The sequence below is a fragment of the Pelodiscus sinensis genome, chromosome 22 (genome assembly GCF_052426305.1).
Source record: "Pelodiscus sinensis isolate ZL-2025 chromosome 22, ASM5242630v1, whole genome shotgun sequence".
NCBI lineage: Eukaryota > Metazoa > Chordata > Testudines > Trionychidae > Pelodiscus > Pelodiscus sinensis.
Genome location: NC_143073.1, coordinates 3,193,327 through 3,219,203, shown reverse-complemented (window position 1 = coordinate 3,219,203; position 25,877 = coordinate 3,193,327). Strand labels below are relative to the sequence as shown.

At 62.0% G+C, this 25,877-nt stretch overlaps 1 protein-coding gene across 1 annotated transcript in view; it reads left to right on the top strand.

The window, feature by feature from the left end:
- MUC1 (mucin 1, cell surface associated) overlaps positions 1-25,877 on the top strand; it is a 96,029-nt gene that overhangs the window by 16,948 nt on the left and 53,204 nt on the right. The window contains exons 8-10 of the mRNA XM_089772706.1: positions 19,721-19,857; positions 22,439-22,543; positions 25,461-25,497. Of these exons, the coding sequence (XP_089628832.1) occupies positions 19,721-19,857; positions 22,439-22,543; positions 25,461-25,497 (279 nt within the window). The remainder of the gene's footprint in view (positions 1-19,720; positions 19,858-22,438; positions 22,544-25,460; positions 25,498-25,877) is intronic.

Genomic DNA, 25,877 nt, shown 5'->3' with positions numbered 1-25,877 from the left:
GACGATCTCTAGGGGCGCTGCCCCCCAGCCGGCTGGAGCAGGGCTCCCAGCATCCCCCAGAGCTTCCTGCAGCTGGACTCCAGGGGCCAGGCGCCCACAAACGGCCCTGGGCAGGGGGCTGCTGCCATGGGGCGGGTGGGGGAGGAGTCAGGGAGCGGGTCGGGGGGTGTCAGCTCTGGGGAATCCCCCCCACCCTGCAGCCCCTGGCCCTGGGGGGGGCTGCTCCGGCTCCCATTGGGCCCAGCAATAATGGGGGATGGGGCAAATTCCTGCCTTGCTGCGTGGGGGAGGGAAAAGGGGCTGCCCCATACATCCTGCCAACCGGCCTGGGCAGAGCAGGGAGCACGGCAGCGCCTCCCCAGAGAGCCCCCCATACTGCCGAGCTCTGGGAGGGGCGTGTCCCTGCCCCCCCACACCCAGCTCCCCCCTGCTGCCGGGAGCTGGGCCCGAGCGCCGGGAGGCTGCCAGCAGCCGGATTCGAACGCAGGGGAACTGGGTGAACAAGGCGACGGGGACCCCCAGCCCCAAGCGCCTCCTGCCACAAGCACTTGCCAAACGCTGTCTACTGCCATGGGGCCCCGGGGCAGGGCTGGGCCGGGTGCGCGGCCCCGCTGGCCTGGGGCTGTTCTACTGGGACGGGGCCCGCAGGGCTGTGACGGCCCTGCCGCGACGGGGGGGACACAGGGCCCTCGGGGATGGGCTGTATTTATAGGGATTCGCAATAAAGGGATCTGTGCCGAGTCAGGCTCCAGGCTGCTTTTTTCCTGCCCCTCTGGGCGGGCGAGTCAGTGCCGTGGTCTGTGTGGAGGTGTGTTCGACGGGCACCCCTGGGCGCCCACGCCACCCGGCTCCCCGCCCAGCCAGTCAGCCCCCACCTGGGCCAGGCACCCCTGCATCAGACAAAGGGGAGCTCCGCCCCTGCACATTCCTCCTGCCCAGCCAGCCGAGAGCCGGAACGCAGCACAAACGCCCAAGGAAATGGCCGGGCGGGTGTAACGGCCTCAGGGGATAGTCTGGCCCTGAGGCTGCTCTTGGGGTGACCCTGAACCCTGGCAGAACCCAGAATCCCCCTGGGCAGTGCCTTGGTGGTACCCAAATCCCCTGGGTGCTGCCCAGAATCCCCCTGAACAGCGCCTTGGTGGTACCCAAATCCCCTGGGTGCTACCCAGAATCCCCCAGGGCAGCGCCTTGGTGGTATCCAAATCCCCTGGATGCTACCCAGAATCCCCCTGGACAGTGCCTTGGTGGTACCCAAATCCCCTGGGTGCTGCCCAGAATCCCCCTGAACAGCGCCTTGGTGGTACCCAAATCCCCTGGGTGCTACCCAGAATCCCCCAGGGCAGCGCCTTGGTGGTATCCAAATCCCCTGGGTGCTACCCAGAATCCCCCTGGACAGTGCCTTGGTGGTACCCAAATCCCCTGGGTGCTGCCCAGAATCCCCCTGAACAGCTCCTTGGCTGTGCCCAAATCCCCAGGGTTACCCAAAATCCCTCCCCCGCACTCAGGCCTGACCCCAGCTAAGCCCACGCGCACAGGGACAGTCTCACACGCCGTGCGCCCTGCTCCCCAGAACCACTGGGTTTGAACAGGGCGGGCGCTGCGCACCAGCCAGGAGAGCTGCAGCTTCTGGCCTGAGACTACGAGGGGCCCTGCACTCAAACCCCCTTTCTCCTGGTTTTGCTCATGCTCTGGGGCTCACGCTGGCCGGAGCTCAGGGCCTTGGCGTGTCTTAATCCGGGTGCACTCCTGCCACGGCCCCTCCTCCGCATCAGGCAGTGCGTAGGGGGGACCCCACCTGCACCCACGTGCCAGCCTGGCTGGGGAGGGGCCCGTTGAGCGCTGGTGCTTACCCCAGCCCCCTCGCCGGGTCTCGCTGACCTGGAGTTGGCACGGCCGCGGTGCAGGGTGCCCTGCAGGCCCCTCTGGAGCCCTGTCCCGACCCAGGGCTGTGCGCATGCCGGGAGCCCAGCCCCCCTGTGAGCTAACCTGCTGCCCTCGGCCGGCCCCCTTCCCGGAGGGCTGTGATTCGGGCCTCACCATGGCCACGGGCACCCTGCTCTTCCCAGCAGCAGCGTGGCGAGGGCTAAGAGGCCTGGCCGTGGTGCGGGAGGCTGTCACAGAGCGACAGGTGTTTCCCCAAGGGTGCCAGAGCAGGTGTCCTGGAGAACCCCAGCTGCCAGCCCTCCTGCCTCTGCACGGGGCCTGGGCCGCAGGCAGGGTGAGTGAGTTCACCCCCGGGACCTTCACCCCCTCAGCTGCGACAGGGGGTCTCTGTCCCAGAGTCCCCCTCCCAGGGCTGTCTGAGCCCAGAGGGGGCGAGTGGCTGTGCACAGGGGCCAGCCGAGAGCCCCTCAGCCCCTGTGCTGGCTGGAAGGTCCCTTACATTGTTCACTATCCCAGTCCTGGTGACAGGCTGCCCCCCTGAGTCAGCCTGTGTCCGCGGTATTAACGGGCCCCCCCGCCCCCTGAGTCAGCCTGTGTCCGAGGTATTAACGGGCCCCCCCGCCCCCTGAGTCAGCCTGTGTCCGAGGTATTAATGGGCCCCCCCGCCCCCCGAGTCAGCCTGTGTCCTGGGTATTAACGGGCTGTCCCTGAGTCAGCCTGTGTCCCGGGTACTGACGGGCTGTCCCCGAGTCAGCCTGTGTCCCGGGTATTGACGGGCTGTCCCCGAGTCAGCCTGTGTTCCGGGTATTGACGGGCTGTCCCCGAGTCAGCCTGTGTCCCGGGTATTGACGGGCTGTCCCTGAGTCAGCCTGTGTCCCGGGTATTGACAGGCTGTCCCTGAGTCAGCCTGTGTCCCGGGTATTGACAGGCTGTCCCTGAGTCAGCCTGTGTTCCGGGTATTGACGGGCTGTCCCCGAGTCAGCCTGTGTCCCGGGTGTTGATGGGCTGTCCCCGAGTCAGCCTGTGTTCCGGGTATTGACGGGCTGTCCCCGAGTCAGCCTGTGTCCCGGGTATTGACGGGCTGTCCCCGAGTCAGCCTGTGTCCCGGGTATTGACGGGCTGTCCCTCTGAGTCATCCTGTGTCCCGGGTATTGATGGGCTGTCCTCTGAGTCAGCCTGTGTCCCGGGTATTGATGGGCTGTCCTCTGAGTCAGCCTGTGTCCCGGGTGTTGATGGGCTGTCCCTGAGTCAGCCTGTGTCCCGGCTATTGGCTGAGTTAACCGTTCCAGGGTCCTGCTTGGCCACCGGACCTCGCAGGTCCCCTTTGGGTTGCTTTTCCTACCCACAAGCCCATCTCTGCCCTAGGCTCCTGCCCACTTTCACACCCGGGGGGCAGCTCTCGGACAGGCGCTTCAAGTCCTCCAGCGTAGCTCCTAGCCCCCCATCTCCGCTCCGGGCCCTTGGCGGTGAGCCTCTGTGGCTCGGGAGAGACGGCGGAGCTGCTGCCTCTGCTGTGCCCAGACTGTCTCCAAGCCCCGCTTGGGCCTGGAACCCGCGGCTGGGCCTGGGCGCCCTGCCAGCTGCACCTTGCGCGTCGCCACTCCGAGCCCGTGCTGCCTGGCAGGCTAGCAAGGCTCCTTCGGGGAGACGGCTGCAGCCTTTCCTCCCCCCGTCCTCGGTTTATTGGTGACGAGGTGGGCAGGGAGGAAGGGTATGGGGACGAGGCAGGTGTGGGGAGGGACTGGGTGCGAGGGGATGAGCCCGGGGTGGGTGGGGGCTGAGGGGAGGGCAGGGGTGGGCGGGGGATGAGGGGAGGGCAGGGGTGGGCGGGGGTGATGAAGGGCAGTTCCAACACTCAGGCCAGAGCTAGGAGAACAGGCTGCTATAAATAGCCCTGGGGCTGGGTGCGGCCCGGCCAGCGAGATTACGGGCACTTGTGACGGAGCTGTAGTCAGAGCTCCGGCTCCTGCGTCAGTGCGCGACACTCTCTGGGACGTGGGAGCCAGCTCCATATGCCTCTGCCCCCCGAGGCCTGTCCACCCGGCGGGATGAGCCAGGGCAGGGACCGGCCGGGCAGCCGACCAGCGGCAGAGAACCCAGGCCCAGCGGCTACACTCTGCCGAACGCCATGGTGTCCCCGCTGCGGCTCGCAGCCCCCCATCAACCCAGCCCCCCACCCACAGCAGGGCCTCGGCCTGCCCCCTGCACAGCCTGCCGGAGCCGGGTGCTGGAGCCAGGCGCAAGGCGCGGGTCGAAGAACTTCTCTCTCGCGCTACCCCTGCCGCGTCAGGGAAAGGGCAGAGCCGCCGTGGGGCGCTGGGGCCGTTTCCGCCCCATGGAGCAGGAGGAGAACCTGGCACGGTGGCCTCCCTCCCCACGCTGCTCCCCACGCGCAGCCCAGCCGCTGAGCTCCTGCATAGCCCGGCAGGTTTGGTGCCAGCGCAGGCCCGGGACGTGGCGCTGCAGCCGTAGCTCGCCCAGCCGGGCGCTCGGGGTGGCAGCGAGACGGAAGCTCCGTTTCTGCAGCCGTGGGAGCCGCTTCCTGCCCCGCAGTGTAAAGACGCGCGCACACGCGGGCTCCCAGGGCGCTCCGGAAGCCGGCTGCCCCAGAGCACGGCCAGCCCGCCTGCGGTCAGGCTGGGGCCTGGATCATGCAGCGGTGCAGGCACGGAGGGCAGGCAGGCGTGTGCCTTACCCCAGTGGGAAGGGCTGGGCCAGCGCTGGTGCTGGGGCAGCAATGCCAGGGGCCTGCCTCCAGCCCCACTGAGCCCCGGCTGCCCCACTCCAAGGCCCACTCGGGGCGCTGGAGGCCAGCGCTGGCAGCTGGCCCATCCCTGAGCCATGCTGGGTACAGGGGGGCCTGTAACACCCAGGCCCGTGTCCAGCTCTCACCCAGGGGCACGAGCCCCACAGAACCTGGCCGCCCTCTGCCACCCCGTCCCCAGCACCCTCCCCGCCCAGCCGCCTGCGTCAGGCCAGCGTCCCCCGCCCAAGGGCAATGCTCTTTATGGCCGTTCCCAGCTCTCGTAACCCGGGAAGGCTGGGCAGGAGCAGGAAGCGGCGCCCGCAGCCAGTCTGCAGAGCCCATGTCTGGGCCCTTGGAGTGCCAGGCGAGCCGGCAGCCCGTGCCCACAGCCCGGCACGGCCCTGGGCCTCAGCCCTGCTCCGTGCCCGGGGGCGAGGCCGGACCCTGCTGCCCAGGCGTGGGGACACACAGCTGGGGGGGCTGCCCCACAGGCAGGATGCTGTCTGTACAGCAGCCCCTCCCTGTGCCCCTCCCTGGGCTGGCACTGCCCTCTGCTGGCCGCCACTAGCAGTGCAGCGCAGTGTCCCCACACCGCCTGTTCCACGGACACCTGACTGCCCAGACCAGCAGCTGTGAACACACACACACACACACACGCACACACACGCACACACACACACACACACACGCGCGCGCGCGCACACACACACACACACACACACGCACGCACACACACACACACGCACACACACACACACACACGCACGCACACACACACACACACACACGCAGCCGTGTTAGTCTGGTGCAGCTGAAACAAAATGCAGGACTATGTAGCACTTTAAAGACTAACAAGATGGTTTATTAGGTGATGAGCTTTCGTGGGCCAGACCCACTTCCTCAGATCAAATAGTGGAAGAAAATTGTCACAACCATATATACCAAAGGATACAATTAAAAAAAAAGAACACATATGAAAAGGACAAATCACATTTCAGAACAGAAGGGGGATGGAGGGGGCGAAGGGGGTAGGTAAATGTCTGTGAGCTATTGATATTAGAGGTGATAATTGGGGAAGCTATCTTTGTAATGGGTAAGATAATTAGCGTCTTTATTCAAATTTGCATGTAGAGTGTCGAATTTAAGCATGAATGACAGTTCAGAGGATTCTCTATGACGTGAAGTCTTAAAAGGTCTTTGAAGCAGGATGCAGGTAATCAAGTCGTTGAGACAGTGTCCTTTCTGGTTGAAGTGGCAAGAAACTGTTTTTTCTTTGTGATCCTGTCTGATATCTGTTTTGTGGGCATTGATCCTTTGGCAAAGTGTCTGAGATGTTTGTCCAATGTACATAGCGGACGGACACTTTCGGCACATGATGCATAAATTATATTTCTGGATGCGCAGGAATATGTGTTCTTGATCTTATAATTCACTTGGTTAGGTCCAATAATTGTATCAGCAGAGTGAATATGTGGAAAAGCTGGCAACGGGGTTTGTTGCAAGGGAAGGTACCAGGGTTGGGATTAGCGTGGTATGTCCTGTGGTGGTTGGTAAGAATCATCTTGAGGATAGGTGGTTGTCTATAGGAGACTATGGGTCTGTCTCCCAGAGCCTCTCGGAGTTTAGTATCCTGTTCCAGCATAGACTGTAGTTTATTGATAATGTGTTGGACAGGTTTAAGTTGGGGGCTCCGGCCACGGGAGCAGAACCCCTCCCCCGCCATGCAGCAGGTCCCGTTCCCATCCCCAGCCGTCAGAACAGAACCCAGCCCCCCTGCCACGTGGCAGCCCTGGCCACCGGAGCAGGCCTCCCTCACTGCCACGTGGCCACGGCAGGTCCCAGCCCCCTGCCCCAGTGGCTCCCTCACGGTCTCAGCCAGGCCTGCCCGCCGGAGCAGCCGCCTGCCACGTGAGTGCTGCCGCACGGCTCTCCAGAGGAGGTGGGCGGGGGAAGAATTTTTTGCGCGTGGCTGCGCAGGCGCGTCCCTTCGTGGGCACTTAGCTTGGCAGTACCCCAGTGTCCTACCCGGCTGCTAAGCAGGGGACCCTGCCCTACGGGTGCCCATGGTCACCAGGAAAAGAGCCAGAGCTCAAGCCGGGCAAAGAAAACCGAGTCTGAGAGCCTCTCGCCTGGCCAGAGCCCGCTTCCCCACGCCTTGCCTGGGTACAGAGCAGAGCCCCCCCACTACACCACAGAAGGGTACGGACACGGGCATGTGACATCACTGCCAATTAATAAGGCAATCCGACTGTTTTAATTAACACTGGCGGCTCACTCCCTTCTCTGTATCCTTCCCCCCTTTCTGTCTCTGCAACATCTGAGGAAGCAAGAAAGCTTGCACCCCGGTAACTCAGTCAATGAACTAGTCTTCAAAGTGCCTGCAAAGCCTTGTTGGGCCTCATGGCTAGTGGGCGCTGTGAAATCCTCACTCCCTGATTGAGCTGCGATTATGGTCCCCACGTGCCTATGGCTTGTCCGCCTGATCTGTCTGGTTCTCAGAACAGACGAATGTCAGAGCAGCCAGACGGGGTCAGACCAACGGTCCATCCAGCCCAGTGTGTCGTCTGCCCACAGTGGCCAATACCAGCTGGAGGGAACACAACAGGGAAGCCTCATATTATCCCTCCCCTGTCACCCAGTTCCAGACACAGAGGCTAAGGACACCATCGCTGCCCTGCCTGGCTAGCAGCCATGGATGGACCAAACCTCCATGAATCTATCTAGTTCTTTTTTAAACCCTGTTGAAGTCCTCGCTTTCACCACATCCTCTGGCGAGGAGTTCCACAGGTTGGCTGTGTGCTGAGTGAAGAAAAACTTCCTTTGGTTTGTTTAAACTTGCTGCCTGTTCATTTCATTTGGCGACCCCTAGTCCTTGGAGCGTTGCTGGCGGCTGTATTTTGCTAGGTGTAAATCCACTGAGGCGCGGAGGAGGATAGGTTAGAGAAGTCGGTCACAGAACGTTAGGGCTGGTTAGAGAGGTGACTGCGCGTGGTCTAGCTAAGCAGGACTCAAGTGTCACTCTATAACCTGGGGCCCAAAAAGAAGTTCTTCGGGAGCCGGCGCCAGGACACAGCCCCGAGAGCCGAGCTGCCCAACCTCAGCACCCTGCCGACGACAGTGGGCAGACGCTGGAGTCCCTGGATCACCTGCCCTGTCGGGAGCGGGGAGCCGTGCATGGTCTGGTCTGGTGCCTGCGAATCAAGAGTGGGGTGCAGGATATTGTGGGCAAGGCGCAGAGCCCAGGCACGGGGGAGAGTGGGTGCCCTGCGGGGGGTGCGTGGCAGAATTCTGTATGGGTAATGCAGCGGTGCCCAGCTAGGGGGCGGGCCCTGTCCAGGGGCCACTGGCTCAGGCCCAGACCCACCTGCCCTGCAGTGACCCGGCTCAGGTGCATTAGGAGCGGCCAGGTGAGCAGCTGTGAACACAGACAGGCCCGTAGGTGGCATAGTCGCTCCAGGCAGGGCCCCAGGCAGGGGGGGAAAAGTTCACCCAATTCCTACCCCTCCCTTAACAGCATTGCACTGGGCAGGAAGGGGGACACAGGCAAGGTGGGAGGGCAGGGGGCAGAGAGACACAGGTAGGGCAGGAGGTACAGGGGGCAGATAGACTTGGGGGCTGGGGGGCAGAGGGCAGGTAGACACAAGTAGGGCAGGAGGTACAGGGGGTAGATAGACTCGGGCAGGGCTGGGGGGCAGAGGGCAGGTAGACACAAGTAGGGCAGGAGGTACAGGGGGTAGATAGACTCGGGCAGGGCTGGGGGGCAGAGGGCAGGTAGACACAGGCAGGGCAGGAGGTGCAGGGGCAGAGAGACATGGGTGGGGCTGGGGGGGGGAGGAAGCAGGAAGCAGATAGGCACGTGGGGAGTGCAGAGGGCCCTGGCGCATGGGGAGAGGCCCCAGCCTCGCCCTGCGTAGCCATCTCCTGCCCGTCTGACCCCCACGCTCCAGTGCCAGGAATGAGGAAGTGGGGGGGGGGGGCTGGTGACAAAGGAGCTCACACCTTCCCGCTGCAGGCTGGGAACCCCTGCCCCTTTGGAGAGGTCCTGGCTCCCCCCCCCCAGCCCTTCTCAGTCACCCGGTGCCGGGTGGGTCCCAGCCCCCATGTCTATAATTGCCCCCGAGCTGGGTGTGCCGGGATCGGGGCAGGTCGCTCCCGGGTGAGGACAGCAGCCAAGGAAGTTGCTTCACCCTGAGACACATGATGGGCAACTGCCCCCCCTTCATGTCCAGCCTCCCTGCCGGGTGCCTGTCGGCTGCGCCGGGGAAGGGGGTGACTGGGGCTGCGGGGGAGGGGCCCTGGGATGATTAACCCCATGTGGGACTTGGGGCAGGGAGGGGCCCAGGCCTCGGGCCAAGCAGCACCAAGGCCCCCAGGATAAGGGGTGGCTGAGCCAAGGGGCTGCAGGGACCCTCCCTCCCCCGGGCCTGGTTCCCCTCCGGAGCGGTGCCACGAGGCCCGGGCTGAGCCCCAGCGGGACAGGCGGATCATGCCCCCCCAGACTGCGGCTTCTGCCCCATCCTGCACCCAGGGGGCCTCTCCCCCTTGCTGAGCCCCTGTCCTGGGGGCACTCCAGGGGGTTGTGCTCTCGGACCGTTCCGCCTCCCCCCGGGCTAGGAAGGGCGGGTGAGGCAGGGCTGGGGGGGCGGAGGCTCTTGGGGGCAGATTCCCAGGGCTGGGGGGCAGAGGCTCTTGGGGGCAGATTCCCAGGGCTGGGGGGGGCGGAGGCTCTTGAGGGGCAGATTCCCAGGGCTGGGGGGGCGGAGGCTCTTGGGGGCAGATTCCCAGGGCTGGGGGGCGGAGGCTCTTGGGGGCAGATTCCCAGGGCTGGGGGGGCGGAGGCTCTTGGGGGCAGATTCCCAGGGCTGGGGGGCGGAGGCTCTTGGGGGCAGATTCCCAGGGCTGGGGGGGCGGAGGCTCTTGAGGGGCAGATTCCCAGGGCTGGGGGGCGGAGGCTCTTGGGGGCAGATTCCCAGGGCTGGGGGGCAGAGGCTCTTGGGGGCAGATTCCCAGGGCTGGGGGGGGCGGAGGCTCTTGAGGGGCAGATTCCCAGGGCTGGGGGGGCGGAGGCTCTTGGGGGCAGATTCCCAGGGCTGGGGGGGGGCGGAGGCTCTTGAGGGCAGATTCCCAGGGCTGGGGGGCGGAGGCTCTTGGGGGCAGATTCCCAGGGCTGGGGGGGGGCGGAGGCTCTTGGGGGCAGATTCCCAGGGCTGGGGGGGGGCGGAGGCTCTTGGGGGCAGATTCCCAGGGCTGGGGGGCGGAGGCTCTTGGGGGCAGATTCCCAGGGCTGGGGGGACGGAGGCTCTTGGGGGCAGATTCCCAGGGCTGGGGGGACGGAGGCTCTTGGGGGCAGATTCCCAGGGCTGGGGGGGCAGAGGCTCTTGGGGGCAGATTCCCAGGGCTGGGGGGGGGCGGAGGCTCTTGGGGGCAGATTCCCAGGGCTGGGGGGCGGAGGCTCTTGGGGGCAGATTCCCAGGGCTGGGGGGCGGAGGCTCTTGGGGGCAGATTCCCAGGGCTGGGGGGCAGAGGCTCTTGGGGGCAGATTCCCAGGGCTGGGGGGGACTGGTCTGTGGGGAGGCCCCAGGGCCAGGACAGACCTGGGCGACACTGAGCAAGCTCCCGGAGTGGTCCCGGTTCCAGGTGCCTCGCTTGGTGCACTTGGAGCAGCTCCCGGGAGAGCCGGTCAGCGCTTCGGCCTCCTTAGGCTCCCCTGCCTCTGGGCTCAGCCCCTCGGTTCCCCGCCTCCCGGAACCCAACCTCGGAGCCCCAGCCCCGGGTCATGCCAGCAGCTCCCTGCGCAGCCTGACTGCAGCGGCTCCCAGCCCGCGAGTGCCCGCAGGAGGGCTCTGGGCTCCGGGACCACGGAGAACGGCTCCATCGCCACAGAGAGCAGCACGTTAGAGCAGCGCCCAGCTGGGGCAGCCCAGACCCCTCTCCCCCCACGGTCCCAGCCCAGACCCCTCTCCCCCCATGGTCCCAGCCCAGACCCCTCTCCCCCCATGGTCCCAGCCCAGACCCCTCTCCCCCCATGGTCCCAGCCCGGACCCCTCTCCCCCCATGGTCCCAGCCCGGAACCCTCTCCCCCCATGGTCCCTGCCCAGACCCCTCTCCCCCCATGGTCCCAGCCCAGACCCCTCTCCCCCCATGGTCCCAGCCCGGACCCCTCTCCCCCCATGGTCCCTGCCCAGACCCCTTCTCCCCCCATGGTCCCAGCCCAGACCCCTCTTCCCGCATGGTCCCAGCCCAGACCCCTCTCCCCCCACGGTCCCAGCCCAGACCCCTCTCCCCCCATGGTCCCAGCCCAGACCCCTCTCCCCCCATGGTCCCTGCCCAGACCCCTCTCCCCCCATGGTCCCAGCCCAGACCCCTCTCCCCCCATGGTCCCTGCCCAGACCCCTTCTCCCCCCATGGTCCCAGCCCAGACCCCTTCTCTCCCCATGGTCCCTGCCCAGACCCCTCTCCCCGCATGGTCCCAGCCCAGACCCCTTCTCCCCCCATGGTCCCAGCCCAGACCCCTCTCCCCCCATCGTCCCAGCCCAGACCCCTTCTCCCCCCATGGTCCCAGCCCAGACCCCTTCTCTCCCCATGGTCCCTGCCCAGACCCCCTCTCCCCCCATGGTCCCAGCCCAGACCCCTCTCCCCCCATGGTCCCTGCCCAGACCCCTTCTCCCCCCATGGTCCCAGCCCAGACCCCTTCTCTCCCCATGGTCCCTGCCCAGACCCCTCTCCCCGCATGGTCCCAGCCCAGACCCCTTCTCCCCCCATGGTCCCTGCCCAGACCCCTCTCCCCCCATGGTCCCAGCCCAGACCCCTCTCCCCCCATGGTCCCAGCCCAGACCCCTCTCCCCCCATCGTCCCAGCCCAGACCCCTTCTCCCCCCATGGTCCCAGCCCAGACCCCTTCTCCCCCCATGGTCCCTGCCCAGACCCCTCTCCCCCCATGGTCCCAGCCCAGACCCCTTCTCCCCCCGTGGTCCCAGCCCAGACCCCTTCTCCCCCCATGGTCCCTGCCCAGACCCCTCTCCCCCCATGGTCCCAGCCCAGAGGCTGCTCCCAGCCTCCAGCAGCCCCCACGCGACAGCCCCACCGGGCCCCTCCCCATCCTTTAGCCCCCAGCCGGTCACACCCCTAGGAGGGGGGCAGGGGACGGGGGAGAATCCATGTTCCATTGCTGCTGGGCCCCATGCGTCCTGCTCTGGGATTCCCCATGGGCATGACCCCTGTGTCCGGGCCACTGCAAAGAGCAAACTGTCCCCCCCCGACCCTCAGCTGCTTCACCACACCCCACGCTGGGGAAATTGAGGCACGCACAAAGATCACAAAGCATTCCGAGCACGTCACAGCCCAGCCCGCGGAGCCGGGCCCCACCTGCTCCCAGGTGCTGTTATAAGGCTGCATCCGCAGAGCCGCTGACAGTTCCTGATTCCTGGGCTGCTGAGAGCCCTGCAGCCCGTCAGCGAGCGACAGAGCCCGGTGCGGGACACCTGGGCCGACCCCCCACCCCCCAGGCACCATGACGCCCAGAGGCCTGTGCACGGCAGCCCTGTGCCTGGCTCTCCTGATGCTGCTGGACACAGGTGAGCCTTGGTCTCCTGCAACCTCCTGCTGGGAGGGGGTTGGCACAGGACCCAGAGCCAGAGCAGACCCGCCCCAGGGTGCCGGGCTCTGGCACGGGACCATCAGGGGCTGAGGGAGCCGGGGGGAGGGGGGAAAGAGGGGGGAGGCTGAGGATCCAGGGCAGGTATCTGTCCCTCCCTTGAGGGAGCCGTGTGGTGGGGGCCGAGGCTCGGCAGGTCGGGCAGCCCCAGGAGCCAGTTCTGTGCCTCGGTTTTTACCCTCCCATCTGCCCCCGTGGGGGACGATGGGCGAGAGGGGTCTGAGTGTTCCAGATGCTGCAGCCCCCCACAGCATCATGGGTGGCACCTGGCATCCTGGGGGTCCCCTGCGCCCTGCTCTCCCACCCCCTCACCCAGTGTTCCTGGGGTCCCCTGCGCCCTGCTCTCCCACCCTCTCACCCAGTGTTCCTGGGGTCCCCTGCGCCCTGCTCTCCCACCCCCACACCCAGTGTTCCTGGGGTCCCCTGCGCCCTGCTCTCCCACCCCCATACCCAGCGTTCCTGGGGTCCCCTGCGCCCTGCTCTGCCACCCCCACACCCAGTGTTCCTGGGGTCCCCTGCGCCCTGCTCTCCCACCCCCATACCCAGCGTTCCTGGGGTCCCCTGCGCCCTGCTCTCCCACCCCCTCACCCAGCGTTCCTGGGGTCCCCTGCGCCCTGCTCTCCCACCCCCTCACCCAGTGTTCCTGGGGTCCCCTCCGCCCTGCTCTCCCACCCCCTGCACCTAGAGTTCCTGGGGTCCCCTCTGCCCTGCTCTCCCACCCCCTCACCCAGTGTTCCTGGGGTCCCCTCCGCCCTGCTCTCCCACCCCCTCACCCAGTGTTCCTGGGGTCCCCTCCGCCCTGCTCTCCCACCCCCTCACCCAGTGTTCCTGGGGTCCCCTGCGCCCTGCTCTCCCACCCCCTGCACCTAGAATTCCTGGGGTCCCCTCTCCCCTGGGGTGGGTGCATCAGGGGCCCCTTTGGGCTCCCCCGGGGCCTCTCTCTGTCTGCCCAGGAGTGGCGGGTTGGGACCCAGGAGGCGGCTGGCTCCCAGCCATGGGTGCCGCACCCCGGCGCTAGCCCTGCTGTCTCTGGGCTGCGCGGGTCTGGCTGAGCCCAGAGCTAACGGCCCGGGCCCAGTCGGGAGCAGCCAGCCCCGGCTGCTGCGGCAGCGCATGGATCCCTGGCTGTGAGCGCAGGGAGCCCGCGCCCCTCTGCTCTGTCCGGAGGCCGGGACACGCGCCCCAGGCTGGTGCCGGCGGCAGGACGGGCCCGGCTGGGGCTCAGCCCGGGGGCGTCGTGTCCTCCAGGACTGCGGGGCCCCGGTTCTCCTGCACGGGATGGGGGGGTGGGGCTGCTGCTGGAGCGGCAGGAAGGCCCCAGCCAGGCCGAGCGCACCCAGCAGGGCCGGGGTCCGAGCCGGAGCCTGGGACACTCCCCGTGTGGGGCGCAGGGTCGAGGGGCTGAGCCCCGGCTTGGAGCGGTTCCAGTAGATGTAGGGTTGCGCTTTGGGTCGACGCCTGGGGGGCGCTGGCTGGCGGAGGTGGGGCAGGGAGGGCCCTGGCTGGGCGGGGGGAGGTTGTGGGCAAGGTGCTCTGGCAGGGTGCACCACAGGGAGTTCTGGGGCACTGCTGAGAGTGTCAATTGAGAGTGAATCGCCTAGAGACGGGGCTACCCGCAGCCCAAGCCTGGGGTCCCCTCCATAAGGCCCCCCCCCAGCCACACTGGGCCCTGCTGGTTGCCACGCTGGCCAGCAAGAAGTCATCAAAGCCAGTCTCTCCCCCACCGCCCCAACTCCAAACAGGTTCTTCTGATCCCAAAGGACCAGCCGCCGACCCAGGGCAAGTCAGATCTCAGACCTTCCCCAAAAATCAGGCTGTGCCCATCCTGTAGAACCTACCCTCCAAGGGGAAGGGGACTGTTACTATAACTCTGTGGGAGTTTTGTGATTTGCCAGCTCCCACTTTCAGAGGGGGAAGGGTTCAGGAGGCTGACAGTCCCCAGAGACAAGGGAAAGCAGCCACTCCAGCTCAGCCTGATTGACAGGTTGGACAGGCCAGTGAGGAAGGGGAGAGGCCAGGCCCCGTCCTCCCTGTGAGCTGGGATTGTTCTGGCTCTCTCTGAGCAAACAAGCTGTGTGCAGAAGAGGTGCTGCAAAGACAGAGAGCCAAAAGAGGAGGACAAGCTGTGTAAAGAAGTCCTGCAGCGACAGAACCAGACACAGACAGGCCAAGCAGTGCAAGTTGTGTGGAGAGACAGTCTTGCAACAGCAGAGCCAGGAGAGCAGACCCTGTGTTGAGCAGCAGACTGGCAGTGCTCAGAGAGCCAAAAGGAACAGAGAAGCAACACAAGGAGCTGGAACTGGCCAAGCAGCACAGCCTGCAGCTGGGTGTGGTGAGCAGCTGGGAACTGCAAAGTGTGGGGAGAGGCTCTGGACTGGGAGAGGGGTCTGGCCACTTAGAGCTTGGGGCTGTGTGGTCACTGCCAGAGCAAGCGAGTCCAGCCTGCAGCCCCCCCCCCCCCCCGCAGCACATCCAAGACCTCTAAGGGACCTCTAAGGAAGAGACTGGACTGTCCTTACACTCTGCAGGCTGCTGTTTTGATGTCCCTGTGCTGCAGAGCAGGGCTGTGTGTTCTCATTTAACCATTCTCATTGTTTCTTATTCTTTTCTCTTTAATCCGTTGTTGTTTAATAAATTGTATTTGCTTTGAACCTTATGAAGTGATCACTGGGCCAAGAAGGCCTGCAGTGTAGAGAGAGCACCTCGGAGTGGGGACACCCTAACTCCTGCCCCTAGTGACTACAAGGTCAGGGATTAAGCCCCAGGAAACCTGGGCCCAGCCTTGTTGGGGTTTCAAGGGCTCTGTTACTCCGGAGAGTGGAGGGGGAGCCCTCAGGATCAGGGAGCCGTGGGGTAAAGGAGGTGGGAGCGGGGACTCAGATCCTTTCGCTGGTTCATTTCACCGGGGTGTATAGAAGCCAGGAAAGTTCCCCACAATAGCGGGATCATTCCCCCGCTTACACAAGGGTATAAGTCAAAAAGAATGAAAGAAAGAAAAGGCCGAGAGTTAGGATTGTTAAAGGAATCAAACACCCACACCCGCTGCAAGTTCTTGGTGCAGGCTTGTAGCAGGGATGGGTACAAACCTCTGGCTTAAGTCATCCATCTAAGGATAGGTCTTCAGTCCTTTGGTCAGAGCGTCTGTCCCTGGCAAAGCCATTCTCCCGCTCTGCTCTGCGCTGGTTAGGCCTCCGCTGGAGGAGTGTGTCCGGTTCTGGGCACCGCGTTTCGAGAAAGATGTGGAGAAATCGGGGAAGGTCCAGAGAAGAGCAACAAAAACAATTAGAACATAAGAACAGCCAGATAGGGTCAGACCAAAGGTCCATCCAGCCCAGTATCCTGTCTGCCGACAGTGGCCAGTGACAGGTGCCCCAGAGGGAGTGAACCCAACAGGTAATGATCAAGCGTCTCTCTCCTGCCATCCATCTCCACCCTCTGACAAACAGAGGCTGGGGACACCACTCCTTACCCATACTGGCTAATAGCCATTGATGGGCTTAACCTCCATGAATTTATCCAGCTCTCTTTTAAAGCCTGTAATAGTCCTAGCCTTCACAACCTCCTCAGGCAAGGAGTTCCACAGGTTTACCATGCGCTGTGTGAAGAAGAACTTCCTTTTATTTGTTTTAAACCTGCTGCCCATTAGTTTCATTTGGTGGCCCCCAGTTTTTATATTATGGGAACAAGTAAATAACTTTTCCTTATTCACTTTCTCTACACCATTCATGATTTTATAGACCTGTATCATATCCCCCTGTGACAGACCGAGCCGTGTCTGGGCACAGCTGAGGGCGTCCGCTCAGGGTGAATTGCTCAAATCCGGGGCTCCTTACAGCCCCCAGACTGGTGACCTCTCCAAACAGGCCACAAACCAGTCTCAGAGCACTTCAGCTGCCTGCCTGAAGCCTCATGAGCAAAACCCCTCCGACACCCCAGCAATATCCGTGCCCCAGATGGCCCCGGGCCTCATACACAGGTGGGGGGTCCTAGCACCCAATCCCACCTACCCCGAACACGTCCTGTCTGGTTCCAAGAAACCAGCCACAGATCCCTGGTCAATTTACCCTCTGGATCTTACCCGCAAATCACGCTGGGCCAATCCTTTAGAATCTATATCTAAAGGTTTATTATCACAAGAAAGAAAAGCATGAGAGTCAGGTTGTTAAAGGATAGTACGTTACATGCACCAAATCTCCCAGTCCTCGATGCAGGCTCTAGCAGAGATGTTACAGCTGCTGGTTTAAAAGTTCTTGTTGCACATCCTAGCATCAGGATGGGTTCACAGGTCTTCTGGGCTCTTCGATCCCTGCAGTGCTGCCTCTGGGATGAAGTGCTGAGCTGAGAACAAAATGGCATCGACCACATGGCCTCTTTATACTCCTTCCTGGCCTCTTCTTGCATGCAGCAGGTCACCTGGTCAGAGGCCAATCTCTGTGTTTCCTGCTGGCTGCTCTCAGGTGACAGCCCCCATTCTTTGGGTGTGTCCTTGGCCCATCAAGTGCCATTGTCCCACAGGGCCTGGCTAATCAGCCTGTCCATAGCCCCCATCGTATTGTATGTCTAATTAGGGTTATTTTTCCCAATGTGCATCACTTTACATTTATCCACATTACATTTCATTTGCCATTTTGTTGCCCAGTCACTTAGTCTGGTGAGATCTTTTTGAAGTTCTTCACAGTCTGCTTTGGTCTTAGCTACCTTGAGCAGTTTAGTATCATCTGCAAACTTTGCCACCTCACTGTTTACCCCTTTCTCCAGATCATTTATGAATAAGTTGAATAGGATTGGTCCCAGGACTGACTCTTGGGGAACACCACTAGTTACCCCTCTCCATTCTGAAAATTGACCATTTATTCCTACCCTTTGTTTCCTGTCTTTTAACCAGTTCTCAGTCCATGAAAGGATCTTTCCTCTTATCCCATGACAACTTAATTTATGTAAGAGCCTTTGGTGAGGGACCTTGTGAAAGGCTTTCTGGAAATCTAAGTACACTATATCTACTGGATCCCCCTGGTCCACATGTTTGTTGACCCCTTCAAAGAACTCAATGTCTACATCTACACTGGCATGATTTTCCGGAAATGCTTTTAACGGAAAAGTTTTCCGTTAAAAGCATTTTCGGAAAAGCACGTCTAGATTGGCAGGATGCTTTTCCGCAAAAGCACTTTTTGCAGAAAAGCGTCCATGGCCAATCTAGATGCGGTTTTCCGCAAAAAAAGCCCTGATCGCCATTTTCGCCATCGGGGCTTTTTTATGGAAAACGGTACTATGCTGTCTACACTGGCCCTTTTGCGCAAAAGTCTTTCGGAAAAAGACTTTTGCACGAACGGGAGCAGCATAGTTTTTCCGGAAAAGCACTGATGATTTTACAGGAGATCATCAGTGCTTTTCCGGAAATTCAAGCAGCCAGTGTAGACAGCTGGCAAGTTTTTCAGCAAATTAAGATGATTTTGCCGAAAAACTTGCCAGTCTAGACACAGCCTAATAGATTAGTAAGAGATGATTTCCCTTTACAGCAACCTTGTTCACTTTTGCCCAACAAATTATGTTCTTCTATGTGTCTGACAATTGTATTCTTTACTATTGTTTCAATTAATTTGCTCGATGCTGATGTTAGACTTACCGGTCTGTAATTGCCAGGATCGCCTCTAGAGCCCTTTTAAAATACTGGCGTTACATTAACTATCTTCTAGCCATTAGGTTCAGAAGCCGATTTAAAGGATAGGTTACAAACTATAGTTAATAGTTCCGCAATTTCACATTTAGTTCTTTCAGAACCCTTGGGTGAATGCCATCTGGTCCCGGTGACTTGTTACTGTTAAGTTTATTAATTAATTCCCAAACCTCCTCTAATGAAACTTCAGTCTGAGGTAGGGTTACCAGGTGTCCGATATTGACCCAGACAGTTCAGTATTTTTGCCTCCTGTCAGATAAAATTTTTTAAAAAATACCGGACACCTAAAATGTCCCGTATTTTCTCTTTTTTTTCCAGGCCAGGAGGCGAAAATACCGGACACCTGGCAACCCTAACACCCGGGGCCTGCCCCCGGCCTTCCCCCACCACGGGCCCCGACACCCCCAGCCCCCTGTCCTCATGCTTATCTGGTTCCACAGGGAAGCTAAGTTCTGGCTTGAACAAAAACATAAAATGGCCGCAAGCAAAAAGCCTAAAGACTAAGGGGAATGTCTTCCCTGGGTCTTAGTGCTCAACCGATCCCCTGTTGTTTTAATGGAGTCCTTTTTTTTTTTTTTTTGGTCAATAACTTTGGTCTCCCCCCTCTTTTTTTTTTCCTTAACAGAATTTTTTCCCTGGTGTGAGGTTTTTTTTTTTTGGATGGGGGTGTTCGGTATTTTTGGTTCAACTGTCTGGCAACCTTAACAAGAAGCAATGGGCTTAAACTGCAGCAGGGGAGGTTTAGGTTGGACATTAGGAAAAACTTCCTAACTGTCAGGTGGTCAAACACTGGAATAAATTGCCCAGGGAGGTTGTGGAATCTCCATCCCTGGAGATATTGAAGAGCAGGTCTGTCAGGGAAGATCTAGATCAGGCACGTCAAACTCCAAGCCGACTGAGGGCCACACAAACGAAACCTGATAGCTTTCAGGGCCACCAAGAAAGTGTACTTCTACCAGAAAGTCATACTTATTTATTAATATAGATTATGTTTTAGGTGTAGTTTATAATATTTTTCAAGCCTTGTTTTAACATAATACAGTAATTTGATGTGTAAATTGTTATTTGCCCATATAAAATAATTTTTAATTTAAACATAAATTTAAGGTACTTTTCAATTTTTCATACGATACATAACTTGGTTTGTTGAAATAAAAAACAAGCATAGGCCCATGGTTAATCAAATAGAACAGGCTTCCGTGAAAATTTCAGATACTTTGTAAGTCTGAGATTTCGCATAAAGAACTCCCCGCCAGTGTAGACAGGCAGCACGTTTTTGCACAAAAGCGGCCGTAGACTCAGCCAGAGTGTTTGTGCAATTGCAAAAATTGGACATGTATTTATTGATATAAAATAAATATACAATTTGTGATTTTATGTGGGAATTAATAAATAAAAAACAAAATAGTAACAAAATAGCCCCCTCCCCTCCGCCAGAGCCAGGCACTCCCATACTCCCCTTCTAACCCAATCCAGAGCCAGGCTCTCCCAGCCTCCCAACCTAATGCCTGGGTCTTAGAGCTGCCGTCGCCGCTGCCGCCTCCACACCGTTCTTCCTCAGGCACTGGGGCGGTGTGAGCACAGTGGCCAGTTGTGAGCAGGCGCTTGATGCCTGTGTGATGTACTGGGAGTGTTCTCTGCCCAGGCCGGGCCTGGGTGTCTGGGCCAATCCACAGGTGGGTGAGTCCGTGGGAATCTCACCTCACAGCCCAGGGGGACCCCGGGTCACAGAGCAGACAGCCCCCCCAACCTGGCTGCCCCAGATGAAGGGGACCAACGCCAAGCTGCTGAGGTGGAGCCTGCTCCTGCAGGACTATGACATGGAAGTGAGCCACGGCAAGGGGAACGGCAACATCATCGCCGCCGCGCTGTCCCATCGTGGGGGCCTGAACTTGCCCAGGCCACAGGTGGAGTGGCCCCGCTCAGTTCGCTCTCGGAGGAGGGAGAGAGGTGACACAGTGGGGGGGGTCTGCTCTGTAACCCGGGGTTCCCCTGCGCTGTGAGGTGTGATTCCCACTGATTCACCCAAGGGGAGAGGCAAAGGGAGGGAGGGGGAGACGCCACCTGGCTGGGAACAGGGCCTGAGAGCTGGGCAGTTTCTGGCTAGAAAACATGAAGGGAACAGACTAAGCTGAGTGCTGGGGGTTGGGGGGGTGATGGATCCCCTCCCCCAAAGGTCTGAGTCATCCGGGCCCTGACTCCTGTAACATCCCGTCTGTGCTGGGCTGTATCCTGGAGGACCAATAACCCCTCTGTTCTACTGGCTGGCAGAGTCTGTTCTGGCTGCTACGGGGCTGCAGGATCGGAGGGACCCCGATGCACCGGAAAAGCCTGTACAGAGCAGCCGGCCGGCTGTGAGCACATGCGGTAGTGCCCAGCGCAGAGCGGCGGGCCGGCTCTGAGGACATGCGGGAGTGCCCAGAGCAGAGCGGCCGGCCGGCTGTGAGCACATGCGGGAGTGCCCAGTGCAGAGCGGCCAGCCGGCTGTGAGCACATGTGGGAGTGCCCAGTGCAGAGCGGCAGGCCGGCTCTGAGGACATGCGGGAGTGCCCAGAGCAGAGCGGCCGGCCGGCTGTGAGGACATGCGGGAGTGCCCAGCGCAGAGCGGCAGGCCGGCTCTGAGGACATGCGGGAGTGCCCAGTGCAGAGCGGCCGGCCGGCTGTGAGGACATGCGGGAGTGCCCAGAGCAGAGCGGCCGGCCAGCTGTGAGGACATGCGGGAGTGCCCAGTGCAGAGCGGCCGGCCGGCTGTGAGGACATGCGGGAGTGCCTAGAGCAGAGCGGCCGGCCGGCTGTGAGGACATGCGGGAGTGCCCAGTGCAGAGCGGCCGGCCGGCTGTGAGGACATGCGGGAGTGCCCAGTGCAGAGCGGCCGGCCAGCTGTGAGGACATGCGGGAGTGCCCAGTGCAGAGCGGCCGGCCGGCTGTGAGGACATGCGGGAGTGCCTAGAGCAGAGCGGCCGGCCAGCTGTGAGGACATGCGGGAGTGCCCAGAGCAGGGCAGCCGGCCGGCTGTGAGGACAAGCGGGAGTGCCCAGCGCAGAGCGGCCGGCCGGCTGTGAGGACATGCGGGAGTGCCCAGTGCAGAGCGGCTGGCCGGCTGTGAGGACATGCGGGAGTGCCCAGCGCAGAGCGGCCGCCCGGCTGTGAGGACATGCGGGAGTGCCCAGAGCAGAGCGGCCAGCCGGCTGTGAGCACATGCAGGAGTGCCCAGAGCAGAGCGGCCGCCCGGCTGTGAGGACATGCGGGAGTGCCCAGAGCAGAGCGGCCAGCCGGCTGTGAGGACAAGCGGGAGTGCCCAGAGCAGAGCGGCCAGCCGGCTGTGAGGACAAGCGGGAGTGCACAGAGCAGAGCGGCCAGCCGGCTGTGAGCGCATGCGGGAGTGCCCAGTGCAGAGCGGCCAGCCGGCTGTGAGCACATGCGGGAGTGCCCAGAGCAGAGCAGCCGGCCGGCTGTGAGGACATGCGGGAGTGCTCAGTGCAGAACGGCCGCCCGGCTGTGAGCGCATGCGGGAGTGCCCAGAGCAGAGCGGCCGGCCGGCTGTGAGCACATGCGGGAGTGCCCAGAGCAGAGCGGCCAGCCGGCTGTGAGCGCATGCGCGAGTGCCCAGTGCAGAGCGGCCGGCCGGCTGTGAGCACATGCGGGAGTGCCCAGAGCAGAGTGGCCGGCCGGCTGTGAGGACATGCGGGAGTGCTCAGTGCAGAACGGCCGCCCGGCTGTGAGCGCATGCGGGAGTGCCCAGTGCAGAGCGGCCGGCCGGCTGTGAGCGCATGCGGGAGTGCCCAGTGCAGAGCGGCCGGCCGGCTGTGAGCACATGCGGGAGTGCCCAGTGCAGAGCGGCCGGCCGGCTGTGAGCACATGCGGGAGTGCCCAGTGCAGAGCGGCCGGCCGGCTGTGAGCACATGCAGGTGTGCCCAGTGCAGAGCGGCTGGCCGGCTGTGAGCACATGCGGGAGTGCCCAGAGCAGAGCGGCCGGCCGGCTGTGAGGACATGCGGGAATGCCCAGTGCAGAGCGGCTGGCCGGCTGTGAGCACATGCGGGTGTGCCCAGAGCAGAGCGGCTGGCCGGCTGTGAGCACATGCGGGAGTGCTCAGAGCAGAGCGGCCGGCCGGCTGTGAGCACATGCGGGTGTGCCCAGTGCAGAGCGGCTGGCCGGCTGTGATCTGCACTCGGCCACAGGCTCCAAGCGGCCAGCGGGCTGCACTTTATTCTTTTGAAAAAAGTAGTGGCAGGCTGCAAAAATTGTCAATCAGGCCGCATGCAGCCTGCCAGACGCCTGTTTGACACGCCTGGTCTAGATGATGCTGGGACCTGCCGGGAGGGCGGGGACTGGACTCGCTGACTCGCGAGGTCCCTTCCCGTCCTAGTGCTCTAGGGTTCTAGGATGCCCCATTACCCATCCAGGAACCTCTGCTCCTCACCTGAACCCCAAGTCTGTTGTTTTCTTGTGAACTGAATGGACCCTTTGTCCCCTTGTGCAGCTCAAAATACCACTACGAACCCAGCTTCCTCCAATGGCACAACCAGCCCGGTGACATCAACGTCCTCATCATCAACCAGCAACACGATCCCTTCCACGTCTCCTGGTGACACGAGCACCCTGGCATCTCCTGGTGACACGAGCACCCCGGGGCCTCCTGGTAATACGAGCACCCTGGCATCTCCTGGTAACACGAGCACCCCGGCATCTCCTGGTGACACGAGCAACCCGAGGCCTCCTAGTGACACGACCACCCTGGCATCTCCTGGTGACACTAGCAACCTGGGGCCTCCTAGTGACACGAGCAACCCGACATCTCCTGGTGACACGAGCAACCCGGGGCCTCCTAGTGACACGAGCACCCCAGCATCTCCTGGTAATACGAGCACCCTGGCATCTCCTGGTAACACGAGCACCCCGGCATCTCCTGGTGACACGAGCAACCCGGGGCCTCCTAGTGACACAACCACCTTGGCATCTCCTGGTGACACGAGCACCCCGGCATCTCCTGGTGACACGAACAACCCGGGGCCTCCTAGTGACACAACCACCCTGGCATCTCCTGGTGACACGAGCACCCCGGCAACTCCTGGTGGCACGAGCAACCTGGGGCCTCCTGGTGACACAACCACCCTGGCATCTCCTGGTGACACTAGCAACCTGGGGCCTCCTAGTGACACGAGCAACCCGACATCTCCTGGTGACACGAGCAACCCAGGGCCTCCTAGTGACACGAGCACCCCAGCATCTCCTGGTAATACGAGCACCCTGGCATCTCCTGGTAACACGAGCACCCCGGCATCTCCTGGTGACACGAGCAACCCGGGGCCTCCTAGTGACACAACCACCCTGGCATCTCCTGGTGACACGAGCACCCCGGCATCTCCTGGTGACACGAACAACCCGGGGCCTCCTAGTGACACAACCACCCTGGCATCTCCTGGTGACACGAGCACCCCGGCAACTCCTGGTGGCACGAGCAACCTGGGGCCTCCTGGTGACACAACCACCCTGGCATCTCCTGGTGACACGAGCACCCCGGCATCTCCTGTTGACACGACTACCCCGGCGCCTCAAGGTGACATGAGCACCCTGGCATCTCCTGGTGACACGAGCACCCTGGCGCCTCATGTTGACACGAGCACCCCGGGGACTCCTAGTGACACGACCAGCCTGGCATCTCCTGGTGACACGAGCACCCCGGCATCTCCTGGTGACATGAGCAACCCGGGGCCTCCTAGTGACACGACCACCCTGGCATCTCCTGGTGACACGAGCACCCTGGCATCTCCTGGTGATACGAGCACCCTAACACCTCCTGTTGACATGAGCACCCTGGAATCTCCTGGTGACAGGAGCAACCCGGGGCCTCTTAGTGACACGACCACCCTGGCATCTCCTGGTGACACGAGCAACCCGGGGCCTCCTAGTGACACAACGACCCTGGCATCTCCTGGTGACACGAGCACCCCGGCATCTCCTGGTGACACGAACAACCCGGGGCCTCCTAGTGACACAACCACCCTGGCATCTCCTGGTGACACGAGCACCCCGGCAACTCCTGGTGGCACGAGCAACCTGGGGCCTCCTGGTGACACAACCACCCTGGCATCTCCTGGTGACACGAGCACCCCGGCATCTCCTGTTGACACGACTACCCCGGCGCCTCAAGGTGACATGAGCACCCTGGCATCTCCTGGTGACACGAGCACCCTGGCGCCTCATGTTGACACGAGCACCCCGGGGACTCCTAGTGACACGACCAGCCTGGCATCTCCTGGTGACACGAGCACCCCGGCATCTCCTGGTGACATGAGCAACCCGGGGCCTCCTAGTGACACGACCACCCTGGCATCTCCTGGTGACACGAGCACCCTGGCATCTCCTGGTGATACGAGCACCCTAACACCTCCTGTTGACATGAGCACCCTGGAATCTCCTGGTGACAGGAGCAACCCGGGGCCTCTTAGTGACACGACCACCCTGGCATCTCCTGGTGACACGAGCACCTCATGGCCTCTTAATGACACGACCCTTCTGGCATCTCCTGGTGAAACGAGCACCCTGGCGCCTACTGTTGACACGAGCACCCTGGCGCCTCCTGGTGACACGAGCACCCTGGCGCCTCCTGTTGCCATGAGCACCTCGGGGCCTCCTAGTGACACGACCCTTCTGGCGCCTCCTGGTGACACGAGCACCCTGGCATCTCGTGGTGACACGAGCACCCCGGCATCTCCTGTTGACACGACTACCCCGGCGCCTCAAGGTGACATGAGCACCCTGGCATCTCCTGGTGACACGAGCACCCTGGCGCCTCCTGTTGACACGAGCACCCCGGGGACTCCTAGTGACACGACCAGCCTGGCATCTCCTGGTGACACGAGCACCCCGGCATCTCCTGGTGACATGAGCAACCCGGGGCCTCCTAGTGACACGACCACCCTGGCATCTCCTGGTGACACGAGCACCCTGGCATCTCCTGGTGATACGAGCACCCTAACACCTCCTGTTGATATGAGCACCCTGGAATCTCCTGGTGACAGGAGCAACCCAGGGCCTCTTAGTGACACGACCACCCTGGCATCTCCTGGTGACACGAGCACCTCATGGCCTCTTAATGACACGACCCTTCTGGCATCTCCTGGTGAAACGAGCACCCTGGCATCTCCTGGTGACACGAGCACCCCGGCATCTCCTGTTGACACGACTACCCCGGCGCCTCAAGGTGACATGAGCACCCTGGCATCTCCTGGTGACACGAGCACCCTGGCGCCTCCTGTTGACACGAGCACCCAGGCATCTCGTAGTGACATGAGCACCCTGGCGCCTCCTGTTGACACGAGCACCCCGGGGCCTCCTAGTGACACGACCCTTCTGGCATCTCCTGGTGACACGAGCACCCTGGCGCCTCCTGTTGACACGAGCACCCCGGCACAGCCTGGCACCGTGATCCTTCTTTTCTCGCTGTCATTCCGCATTGTGAACAAGAATTTTAACGACTCCCTAAACTACTCTAATTCCAGTTACTACCAGGCTCTGGAGGGTGTAATCAAGGCCACGGTAAGTCCAGCCCAACCGCGGGCCCTGTCTCCCCTGGGGGTGGCTGCCAGCCCCAAGGTGTTGGGATGCTTGGCGGGAGCTCCACCGGGCCGCCGCTGGACCTGTGTTCCCGCTGCCCTTCAATGACCCATGAGGCTCTGTCCTGGAGCAGCAAGGGGAGAGTCCCTCAGTCCATGCCCTGGAAGCCGGCTTCGGCTCTGGGCCCCTCTGCCCCTCTGCCGCCAGCCCGGGACACGGGTGCTGGAACTAGGAGTACTGGGGGCTGCTCGAAGTTTCCAGTTCCATTCGATGGCTCCCGGCACCCCCTCCCCCACAATTCTCCCGTGGGCCCGGCTCTGGGGAGACACCCCTGCCCCCATCCCCTGCCCCCCCAGGAAGAG